At 37.0% G+C, this 12,503-nt stretch overlaps 1 protein-coding gene across 1 annotated transcript; it reads right to left on the bottom strand.

Moving 5' to 3' along the window:
* Nucleotides 1-272: 272 nt before the first annotated feature.
* LOC132154436 (uncharacterized) lies at nt 273-11,981 on the bottom strand. Its single transcript, XM_059562986.1, has 3 exons — nt 10,950-11,981; nt 8,241-8,923; nt 273-653 (listed from the first exon to the last, which is right to left on the bottom strand). The coding sequence occupies exons 1-2, from the start codon at nt 11,661-11,663 to the stop codon at nt 8,393-8,395; spliced, it is 1,245 nt and encodes a 414-aa protein (XP_059418969.1). The 5' UTR covers nt 11,664-11,981; the 3' UTR covers nt 273-653; nt 8,241-8,392.
* Nucleotides 11,982-12,503: the final 522 nt, after the last annotated feature.

Here is a 12,503-nt window from a genome sequence, read left to right as displayed (position 1 = left end):
CAACTGGCTCTTAAAGGGAATGGAAGATGAGACTCTGATTGGTTTATTGCACGTTACGCCCAAAAAAACACCCATTACTCATTAAGAGAATTGGGACAAGCCGTTTAGACCATGCGCCCAGGCACGCCAACCATTTTTCCATCGTTAAAATAGCAAAAGTGGATTTGGACACGCTCTGAGTGCCCCTGCGCCATGCGCTTTACACTTTGCGTTTAGATCGTTAAAATAGGGACCGGTGTCTTTAAGACAACAGGAATTTAAAACTGACCGTATTTACTTTCTTAAAACACGGTCCTGTTTGTTTAAAATTCCTTGATGCACATTATTCTTATTTAAAAAATGCTTTTTTCTTAATCTTTCTTTAATAACTTGCTCCGCCTCTAAAACTACTTTCCTTTTCAGCTGACATCACAAATCCCTCTTGCTTTTTGACCCAGCCCCTCCAGCTACATGAAGTAAGAAAATTTGAGCTGGGAATGCCATTTCATGGCGACTTTAAGTTGGTCCAAACTAATTTTTTTTTACAGCAGGGGTGTGAGAGAGAAAGAGCTAAGGGTTTGAGATGTTTCTGGAGTTTTCCATGGGAAATATAGTCACTGCCCCACAGCCTCCGTCCTCCGGTGTGAGTCAGCCGGGTTGTGTGGCATCAGTCCCTGTGTAATAAAAAGACCTTCATTACATAGTGCACTCTCACGTCTCGCCCATCATAGACAGGGTCACAAGCCACGGGCATCTTTATTATACAAATGTCCCTTTCAAAGCGTGTTGATCGATACTATAAGCAAGCGTTGGAGCAGAGCCCAGAACAGAGAAAAGAAAAGCCACCGACAAACATTTTAAAGACCTAATCAGCAATAATAACAGAAGATGAGCATGACGATATGACACTAGGTGCTTCTCTACCTCTGACTTGTCCTTGGCATATCTCTTGCTCTTACAAACCTGACTGGCCCGCATTAATGTGAAAAACATAATTTAGCCTCCAGTGTTCTAATGCCAAGATTGTTCTGGCTTATCAGGGTGATTTATTATTACTCTAATTTATACGCTCAGCTTGGCTCAGTGTTAAGGAGAGTAGATCTGATTGGACATGAGTTTCCTAATGCAGCAGTGTGCTGTCTAGATATCAGGCTGTTGATCTGAAACACTTTTATTAGCTGAAGCAACAGAGAAGACTGATTGTATGCACTCTGGTTTGGACAACATAGCTAGACAACTGTTCAGTTAAAAGAATGATAAAGTACTGATTACAATCACAGGGTCAGAAATTAATGATGGCTTGATGCAAATATGCCACTAAAATGAACAAAATGCCCCACAAATTCAAAATAAAGGGGCAAAAAATTGCCCCTCCATCATTCATCTAAATATAATATGGCTGTCGTAGTTAAAATCAAATGTGAAAAGTGTGGTTTCACGGAATTACATTTAGATATGCGCATGCTGCCTCAAATTACTTTTTTAAAAAGCCTTTTAAGGGTCATTCCTGCTATACAGTGACTTTTATGTCTAAATTATTTATTTAATCATATTTTCTCTAAAATTAGTCACATATTTATAATATATGGCTTAAATTGTATATTTAGGTCTTCTTTATCACTTAAACAGAGATAATAGAAATTATAAATACTATTTTGTGTTTTACACACCTTTTTATTGATATTTTCCAGAAGTGACATAATTTATTTTTCCCACTGAAATTCAACTGTACAAACTGAGGTAAGCTTCAAGCTAGTCACTCCTAACTTTTTTTTTAAGTTTTTGAAATGTTATCCTGCTTGTCCCACCCTTAAAGTTCCACCCTGTTAGGCTATATTATGGAGAATGTTTGTCCTATCAAAAAAATGTAAAAACATATCTGACATAGTTATAAAAGATCTGTTAATCTGTAGAAGGTTAGCTAACTAAATGTTGATCACTCAATGAGCTATGGCTAACTTAGCTCAAAATTTCCCACCATGTTTCCACTCTGTTAGGTCTATAAACCTAACAGGGTGGAATGTGCAACTAACAGGTTGGAAATTTCTAGTAGAATAAATAGTATTTAGTGTATATAGCAAATAAATAAATATATATGATACTGCGCTGAACCCAAACTTGAAGGTAAAAAAAAACAAAAACAAAAAAACAAAAAACAAATTGGAACCCACTAAGCTGAGCCTGGAAATATTAAAATATTTAATAGAATTAACGCAGCATCCATTTTTTTTCCCATCATAATTTTCATCATAATAAAAAAAACAAAAATGGAATCACTGTCCATTACTGTTCCTTCTTGTCATGGTTTTTGTGTTTGTTTGTTAATCCGAATGATTTATTACATCTTTATTTTTAATCAAATATAAATAAAAAATATTTTATTATGTCTGTCCTCTCTAATTTGTAATTATTTCTCTAGCCATCTGAACAGAGAATTGTTTTGCCACCATGATTGATTGTGATAAGGAACCACATAGCTTTTTTTGTGTCCCTCCCCCAAAGGAAAAATATGGATTCTTTATTTATTTATTTTAATTTTTTACAAAACAATATTATATAGGTGCAGTTCCACACATTACAGATGGGAAACCATGCAGGACAATGATGGAAAGCTTGTCCACCGTTATAACCTGTTATTACTGGTGTTCCACCCTGTTATGCTCCGTCATTTTAAATAATAATTTGATGGCATCGTTAAATGTTTGGCATACTTTTGTCTTATTTTGTGAGGTGAGGAGTACTAACAACATATATATATATATATATGTTTTTGAGCAAAAAATGTTTATTATTTACAATCCTAGTGCCTGTTCTTAATAATTAAGACATATTCTATTCATCAATAATTGTTTTGTTATTGTTTTTTTTAAATAAAAATAATAATAAGATGGCATAAGGAACATATACTATCCAAGAAAAGCTCATTATTGTTTGAAATTTACATTATTAACATGTTGTGATAACTATCTATATGACCCTAACAGGGTGGAATATTTTCATGGCCAGTCTCTTAACAATTTACCCATAATTATTATTTTTTGAGTCTTCGAGCTTGACCAATATGCATTCCTAATAGTTAAACATGTCTCTATTTTGGTAGAATGCAAAATACATAAAAATCATGTAACCTTTTTTTCTAATACTTCTGAAGCCAAAATGTTACTGTATACCAGGAATGACCCTTAACCAATAACACATGTTTCTGTTGAGTTTAAAAATACATTGGCCAATCAGATGCGTCTAAATTAGTCAGCGCAGAAAAAGAGTATTGTTGAGTGTGCGCATTCGCTGAATTTTGCGCGCACGTCTTGATAAACCACGGAATTCAAATATCCTACTATTAAAAAAGAGAGATTCATTAAGCAGTTTCAGTGATTATAACGTCAGTTCTGCATAATTTGTATATATTTTTTTCAAATGTTGTTATGTTGTTGCTATGTTTCCCTGTGATTTTCCTCACAGAAATCGAACCAAACCATCAACAGATTACAAGCGTAGAGAGCTAAATCTAAAACTAGGACTAAGATGTTTTCTGTTCGAATCACTAAAATCACATTTATCACAGCAGTAGATGTTTCGCGAAGCACCGCCTACTCACCTGTCAATCAACCAAAGCGCTAAGGGATTTGAAATTTCACGCTAACTTGTGCACCGTTAACGGAAAATAACGGTCTGAATGAAACATTTGGATTAAGCGCCTTAAAATCCTTCAAGACTACAGCATGACAGATATCTGATCATCTGAATCGCATACTAAGTTCACTTTACACAGGTAAGACATAAAATACTCTACATATTTCACTCGAAACACTAGGTTTGTTCTTTGATTAAAATTCTGTTTTATTTGAGAAACAGCGATGTGTCTCATCTGTGATCGAATCATAACGCCAGATGTAAACAAGGCCTCTGATCGTGATTTAGCATTTTTAGCATATTTTAACATCTTTTATTTTCCATTATGGTTTCTAGTGTTCTGGATCGTTGCTGTGTGGTTGCTAAAGGTGTTATATTTTTAAGCAAATGAAAATATATGGGGTTCAGCATGAATCCCTTCTAAACAAGAACTAGTTTTTGGCATTTTTCTGTAAGGTTCTTAAATCAGCTTCTAGATTTTTAAAGTAAATTACATGTCAAAGGAAAGATAAATCACATTCATAAGATCCGTTAATTTCTTGGTTGTTTCTCCTATGATTGTATTTTTTCTAATATTGTATTCTGGCAAATATTGGAGTTGGGTCAAACAATATAAAATTCTATTTTTTGTTTTATTATTATTATTATTATTATTTTAGTTAATGTCTAGCTCAAGGTTGAAAATAAGTCATCTTTAAACAATTATTAAAAATGTCAATCTTATACATCTTTCAACCTGACTGCAGTACCATTGTTTGTTTGTTTATTTATTTATTTATTTATATTGTACTCTGGACTAATATGGTGCAGCCATTTTCTTATAATCCCGCCCCTAAACAGTACATAAAACAAACAAACAAACAAAAAAAAAACTGTGGTTGTTCATTTTACATGTCAGACGTTTTCTTCCTGAATAAGGAGGCGTTTAATTGGTAGCCAGAGTAAGCTGCAATGGAGCAGACTTAATGCGGTCATACTGTATGATTGCTCCATCCCTCATTTGTCCAAATTGTCTGCCACCCCAGAAAGTTCAAGCCAAAGTCTTATTGCTCACAGACAGATGTAATTATCCACCTAACCAAAAGTAAAACTGTCTTCTTCACATTTATATTTTATGTTTGTTCTTAAAATAGCTTTTGCTTGAACAGTATATTAAAGCTGATGTAACTATTATTGAAATTTAATGTATCCGGTCCAGTTAGAAAAATTAAATGTATTTGATTAATACACAATAGGTCATCATACTTGTGTTCAGTGCAGTCTTAAAGGTGTTTTCAAATCCCTAAAGTGACTTAATAGAGCTTTCAGGAAGGTTTAAGTATCAACTTTGTCTCACATTTCTCGTAAAATTCCTTAGAAAAAAATAGACAGCATTGAGTGAATAGTTGCCATAAAGTAAGAGTACAGTATATACTGTAGAGCTATAAAAGTGACGAGAATTAATAAAAACTTGATGATTTTCTTAAGAGAAACATACAGTATGAGAAACAGGAGACTTAATGGGATAATTTACCCAAAAATGAAAATTCTGTAATTTTCCTGCCATAAAAAGATTTTTTTAATTCTAAGGTTTTTTTTGTCAATGAACTGAAAGTAAATGAGGTCCAATGTTATTTGGACCCAAATGTTCTTCAAAATCATCGTAAATCATCTTGTTCCACAGAATAAAGAAAGCCAGTCAGGTCTGGAATGACATGACGGGCACCAAACGGTGGGCGTTCTCTGTAAACACATGTCTATGAAAGCATCCACTGTGTTTGGGTGACCCTGTCTATTATGTCCCTACTTCCTAGTTTGTGTTGAGCCCAGCTGTTGTTGCCCTCCCAGCTAGTGGGTGGCCATCATTGTAAACGATGTCTGAAAATGCCTGTTTATTTGACCGTCACAAATATTGTACGAGCTTGCCTCATTTGGTGAGGCCTTAAGCCAAGTGGTTTCTAATGAAAACCAGACGGAAGGGCCGACCTGAAAACTATAAAAAAACAACAACGGTGCAGCGATGCATACCCTCCACTAGAGGACAATGACCCTCTACTGCCAAACCGTAACTACTGCTTTTACATCCCGACAGGCAGAAATCAGTTCCCTTTTGTTCTCAGCCGCGCACACAAAGATCACATCTGCCATTTTAACTTTAACCCCAGAGGAATGCTGAATACGTCAGGGAATAGTGTCAAATTTAAGCTCTCCCAGCTAAATGGCTTACTAGTATTAAAGCTCAATGTGAGCATGCTCCAGACATCAAAAGCTTGTCTTCTTGTTGTGTGCTGTTGCATCATTGATTAGAAATAGGATTTTCACCTGATAACATGGTGAAAAAATTACTTAGACTTACACTGAAGGACCGATGTGAGCAATGCATATTTCCAACCTAAGCTTACTGGAAAAGCATGCCTGCAAAATGGATCTATTATGAAAGTTCTTGCTTATTTCGTGACACATTCAAAGTGAAATGTCTAGTGAGTGGCACCAAATGTGCATTCAGTTTTCTCCAAAACACATGAACAATCTGGCAATTGTTTATTGTATTGTTTGTTGTATGTAAATGAAGTTTCCGGCGAGGGATGCTAGGTCAATGTTGTATCATATTTAAAAATAACATACAACCTAAACCAAACCTTATACTAAACCCTAACCAATAGATTTAACAAAAGCAAACGTGTGATTAAAAGTGCATTTGCTTGCATTTTAGCTTGTCTTTACAAGTCTTTGAGCTGTTTCTTGTGACTCGTACCTGAGCACTTCACATCCAAAGTGCAATATTGTACCTGGTGAGCTATGAAAAAAAAGATATACATATAAAGCAGATTTTTTTGATGCAAACATTAAAACTTATTTGTTTACAAACCATGCACCATGTCAAAAGTGTTTTGAGCTCATAACATTATATTATGCAAGAAATTAACAAAAATAAGTCTTTATTAATTAAAAATCTGTCCCTGTAATGGATAATTTATGCAAAAATGCTTAAATGTTGTTAGTGTTTTATTGCCACTATTTTTCAATATCAGCTGGAAACTACAGTGAATTGGATAGGTATCTTTTTCTAGTGAGCCTAAGTTGCATATTTAGGGATGATGATGATAATATCTCAGAGACTTGTAGGTGGGCGGATTTAAACCTGTAACCATCCACACAGGAAAACACCCTAGCAACCACAAAACAATGCCCTGGCATTCGCTGGTTTTGCACAGGCAAGCATTTCTCAAGTTTTCTTAAGGACATCTTTAAATCTAGATAATGAATTGATGGACATCATAATATTATCTGCATTTAGTCTACAGTAAGATGATTTTCCAAGAAAACCCTGCCTTGAAGATGCATGTGTAAACTTTTAACGTGCCTCAACAACAACCAAAGAAGACCCGATATAATCAACCATGGATAGAAGTTTCATTTATAGAATGTTTATCAAACTTTCCTGATTGTATCCTAAATTCCTGTGTGATTAAGCAACACAGAGCTGTACAGTTGTCCCAAAGTCATGTACGGCCTCAGATCTGAGATAATGCCATGTGAGATCAGTTTTTGAATTGCACAGCGTTCAACACCATTCCTCTGCCTGCAGGGCGAACAACAAAGCTCGCCGTAATCTGAGGAAACAAGTTCAGTGTACTGACACTCTGTTAGCCTGTGGAACAGATGGAAGACATCTTTCATGACGCATAGTTAGCCTTGTTAACACTGAGTCATTGTGTAGACTGTCTTCATCACAAATGGCCCAGTCTCTATTTCTAAGGAAATGTTTCAATGCCGACAGACCCCACCATGCTTTTCTTTTCTGGGAAATAATATCTAAGAAAAAACATGGTTATAATGTCTGTTGTACTAGAGAGTGAGTTTTTTTCCTGAAAGGCACATGGATGTGGCACATGTTTCAGCACTTTGGGGAAATACACCCATTGGAAGTTGCTCTTTTAGGAATAATAAAGGATAGGAATTCGAAATGAATTAGATAATTATTGACAACATATAAAATTAGTAGGGGATAATGTACATCCAGCCGGTTGTTATTGCAGAATAACCCCCGAGGATGATCAGGACCTCGACGCTAAGCACTTCTGTTGAAAAATTTGGGGTCAGTACAATTATTTGTAAAGAAATTAATACTTTTATTCAGCGTTGATTCATTGAATTGATCAATAGTGACAGTAAAGGTATTCCTAATGTCAAAAAATATAGAAATCCTCTGGGGATGGAGCACTATTGTTTCCAACATTGATAATAATCAGAAATGTTTCTCGATCAGCAAATAAGCATATTAGAATAATTTCTGAAGGATCATGTTACACTGAATTAAGACTGGAGTAATGATGCTGAAAATTCAGCTTTGCATCACAAATAAATTACATTTTACAATTTATTCAAATAGAAAGCTGTTATTTTAAATTGTAATAATATTTCTAAATTTTGCTGTTTTTACTGTTCTTGTAATTAAGTATATGCAGCCTTGGTGAGCACAAGAGACTTCTTTCAAAAGCATTAAAAGTATTCCCCCAAACTTTTGAACAGTAGAGTATAAATACCTGATAATTTGAGATTAGAAGTGCAGATGCACACATGCATGAACATAAACACAGCGAGCACATGCTGACCATTTATCTAAGAAATGTGTAGTGTCCACTTACCCCAAGTTTTGTCACCAAGATACATTTGGACGAGTTACTTGGTAATCGGTTAAGCATGTGTTCAATGTATCTGTGAGTATATGCGTGATGTGTTTGCATGTGTTTTCTTCTTTGCTGATGATTGGGTTTCTGTGATAGCGAGTTTTGTGTTCTTACACTATGGTGGAGGAGAGCATCTTATGTTTTCCAGAATAGGGAGGGGTTCTCATCTTCACCTGTCCGTTCTGAGGGTAAGGTGGAGGCCTGTGGGTTTTATTTGAGTTAGTGCACACTTCTGGAGCTACAGTGGGTCTGTGGTTCTCCAATAGGCCTTTCCTTGCTGTTTGATGCAGTAGGCAGTTTCCATTTGCCATCCTTTGAGTCCTTTGAGTCTCTGAGCTCTGTTTCACAACTCGTTTGCCTTTATCCACAACAGTAACGGATCGTTGCTCAGGAGGGGACGGGCTTATGCAGTTTCTCATTGGGGATGGACTGTTAATGTGAACTAAATCCAAAGTGACAGGGCTGTGTTCAAGAGAGGAATTGGAAGTTGACATGTCCTCCTCGCCGTTTGAATTGTGAATCAATGCAACAACACCAGTTCGACTGCTTTTGGTGTTATCTTGGGAGAGTCCATTGGATAGACTTGGTTCGTCTTCACCAAGGTCAATGTTGGACGTTAGAATGTCGATCTTTTGGACAACCTTCACAGACAGAAAAAAAAAGACAAATTCTGTTATTATTTACACATCTTCATGTCATTCTAAACTTTCATCTATTTATTTTGCAGAACATTAAAGGAGATGCTTTAAAACACTTTTTTGCATACCAGAAGTTGTCAACTCCAAAAAGTCATGCACTAATTTTTATAAACATAACTCTTTCTTTCTGCCTCTGCATTCACATTACCATTCCCATATTCAAACGTGATGCATTCAGATGTGTCACACCATATTTGTCACCAATGATTTTTGCAATCACATTGAGTTAACTGAAACTAAATGAAGCATTTTTGTAAACTAAAATAAAAACTAACATAACTGGAAAAACTGAAACTAAACTAAGGTATGTTTTCATGCTTCCAGCCATGAAATCATTTTCGTTTTCGGTGCACTGTATTATTATAATATTTAAAACCTTAAGAAACCCTGTTATTTTGTTATTTAAACATTAAGGAAGATTTTCAGCAAGTAATGAGTATGATTTAAAAGAATTGTATGAAAAAACCAGCATGAATATATCCAAAGCTGTCTGATAATAATTAATAATAGTCCCGCCCCTAAACTCACACCATTGACTGAGTCAGAAGTTGACATGTCAAAAATCACCTTAAGAAGTCAAACTGCTAATGACTGACCAGTAGTGAATCAACATTATGCTTAAATATAGCAAACAAATAACTTTTTCTTGACTTCCTTCACTGTGATGCATTAATCTACTGCCTTTATTTCCTGCTGCAGTCATTTACGTCTAATGGGAGTCTTGATGCATCCATTGAAACGTATCTAAATAATTCAATTAATGTCTTACGTCCTGCACAGTCCATTATTGCTAATGTCAGTCTGCACATATTGAGCTATCTTTAGGTATTGATTTTAAGATTCAGTTCTCTATTAACAAGCCTTTGTGATGGATTTAAGGACCGGCCCCTTCCCTTCCAGAAAATACAATATTCCTCTTCACAATAAAGCTTCCAATGGAATATTTCCAGCTCTGAATATAATTGTCAGTGCATTTCTGGCAGATGTGTATTTTGGGTTTTGAAGGCTTTCAGACAATGTTTTCGAAATAGATACATCGCAAGATGTTTGCTAAGAACACAAATATTATATTTCCACTGGCTAAGTAGGATGAGGTTTTGATCTTATCCAGTCTCCGTGCTTATTAAAATTCCATCTCAAATATGTTGAACCCAAAATCAGTTACAAATCTCATTATATGAATGTTTACTATACATGAATGCATGAAGAAAACTGTCTAGCCTGTCACTCACAGCATTTCATTTGGCCATTTGTCATTCCAAACCAGTGTGACTTCTGTGAAACACAAGATATTCTGTGAAATGTCTAATTTTTGTTCATATATTATGTAAGTTAGTGGGGTCCAGTGTTGTTTAGACACCAACTTACTTCATGTCTTCTTTTATACTTTTTATTTATTGAATGAAATATTCATTTAAAAACTTTAAATAGCGTTATTCTTCTCCATGCATTCATTTATAAATGATGACAAGTTTCAGTGTTGGGTGAACTATGCTTTTAAGAAAAGTAATCAAATTTCTAAGTATTTTTCATGCATTCATAAGTAAATTACTGAATTAAAATTTTTTTTGTGAACTATTCCTTTTTATTCCCAAAATAAAATGTATGTGCTTTCCTCATACGTTCATGACTAAATGGTGGCCATTTTTTCATTTTTAGTTAAACTATCCCTTTAAGCAAAATAATAACATTTCTGAATTTTCTTTCTGCATTCGTGAGTAAATTGTGACACAATTAAATTTTCTGGCTAGATGATCCCTTCATGCATTCATGTGCAAAAGATGAAGAATTCTTGGGTGAACTATCCCTTTAAGAAAAAACTGTCAAATGTCTGTGCTTTTCCTAATGCATTCATAAATAAGGACATAATTATAACAGACTAGCCTACCTTTAAAACTTTCAAGACCTAATTTTTGATCTTTCATTACACAATCAACATAACTCTCTCTATTTATTATTCTATCCTCACCTCTTTCATCTCCAACTGGACCTGTTTGAGACCACCCAGCACTTCCTCGAGCTCCGTGACCACTTGTTTGATCTGTTCCCGTACTGCTCCCTGGCTCGTCCTTTGCTTGCCATGTTTCTCGAGACCTGCATTCCCCCGAGACGTCCTTAATTCCCGCTGTGGTCCGTTCACCTGCAGCCCGTTCCCGAGTGCCCTGGAGCATCCCAACTTGCTAGAGGGCACCTCGGTTGGGAAAAAAGCCACCTGTCCAGAGTTCGGCCCATTACGGTGTGATTGTCCACCAGTCTCGGATCGTTCCTTGTGATGCCGGAACGACACTCTCCGTCTCCTCTCGCAATATCCGTTGTATTCAGACTGATGAATGTTATCCCACTCCTGGATGTAGGATGAGTGACACCGGTGATGTCTGACCTTAATAACATGGTCACCGTTGAAGGGATGCAACAGCTCTGGGTGATACCACCGCTGGATGCATCCACACTCCCGCTGAATGCATGGAGAGTCCCACCTGTAGCACGGATTCCGGATCTCCTCGGCGTAAACCTGCCATGCCGGGGATGGTCCAGTCCTCTCCGCTTGCTCCATCCCCAACTCCTTCGGGAACGGGGCTACGCTGGACTCCATACGCAGCCATGATCCGTCGGCAGGGCCCGGCATGCGTCGCAAGCAAAGTTGGCAGTAAGGCGTTGGGAATCTCAAATTCTCAGAGTGCATTCCAGTCTGAAAGGCGACTTAGAAAACAACTGGTTCTCTCTCCACCCAGGCCATCCACAGCATCTGTTTTTCTCATCTGCGTCTCCTCTCGTTCACTGCGTTTTACTCTCTCTCTCTCTCTCTCCCTCTCTAACTTTTCGCTCACCTCCCCCTTCCTTCCTTCCTTCCTTCCTTCCTTCCGTCCTTCCTCCTTTTTCTAACTTACTCTTGTTTTCCCACTTTTCCCTCTTGTTGCGATTTCTCCAACGGTGGGCCTCTTTTCTTCCCTCCCTCTTTTTCTTCCTCCAACACTGAATTCTTACTTCAGCGTTTCACCTCTTTCTTCACCTCCCCACTGCGTAAGAATTCCCATTCCCAAACTCCTTCCTACACATTCCCTGTCTCTCTCTCCCGAGGTTGGGGCTCGTAAAGCGTTGACAGACGCAGCGGCTCCTGATCTTTCCCTCAGATCTTACCACTCAGCAATTAAACACAGCCAGGATTCCACGCCGCCTGAGACGAAGTGGAGAGAGAGACAGGAGGAGGTGGGGTTTCAGACGTTGATGAAGCAGACAGGATCTAACATGAGCCAGAAACAGAGAGAGAGAGAGAGAGAGAGACGCTCGGCCCCAGAAAAGGGGATTTTCAGCATAACTCGATTCCCACAAGCCCATGTGAGACAGAAGACTGAATGTGCTTTCGCCGTCCTGTTTGTTTATGTTAGTCAGCTGAGATACTGGCACTGTTTGTCATGATTCACATCTTGTGACACGTTTAATGAAAAACACACTGCACACTGTTTATAGAGTGCTCACATATTGCTAAATTATCCTCGTTTATTTTGAAGTAAACACTTTCGGT

This window comes from Carassius carassius, chromosome 12 (genome assembly GCF_963082965.1).
Source record: "Carassius carassius chromosome 12, fCarCar2.1, whole genome shotgun sequence".
Lineage (NCBI taxonomy): Eukaryota > Metazoa > Chordata > Actinopteri > Cypriniformes > Cyprinidae > Carassius > Carassius carassius.
Note: the sequence above shows the minus strand (reverse complement) of the source record. Positions and strands in the feature narration are given on the sequence as shown.

What these genes read in the sequence shown, in the direction of transcription:
- LOC132154436 (XM_059562986.1), bottom strand. Translation starts at nt 11,663, where the DNA reads ATGCACTCTGAGAATTTGAGATTCCCAACGCCTTACTGCCAACTTTGC. An exon ending in TCCAGTTGGAGATGAAAGAG is followed by an intron (nt 8,924 to 10,949) that starts GTGAGGATAGAA and finishes CTGTCTGTGAAG; the next exon opens with GTTGTCCAAAAGATCGACAT.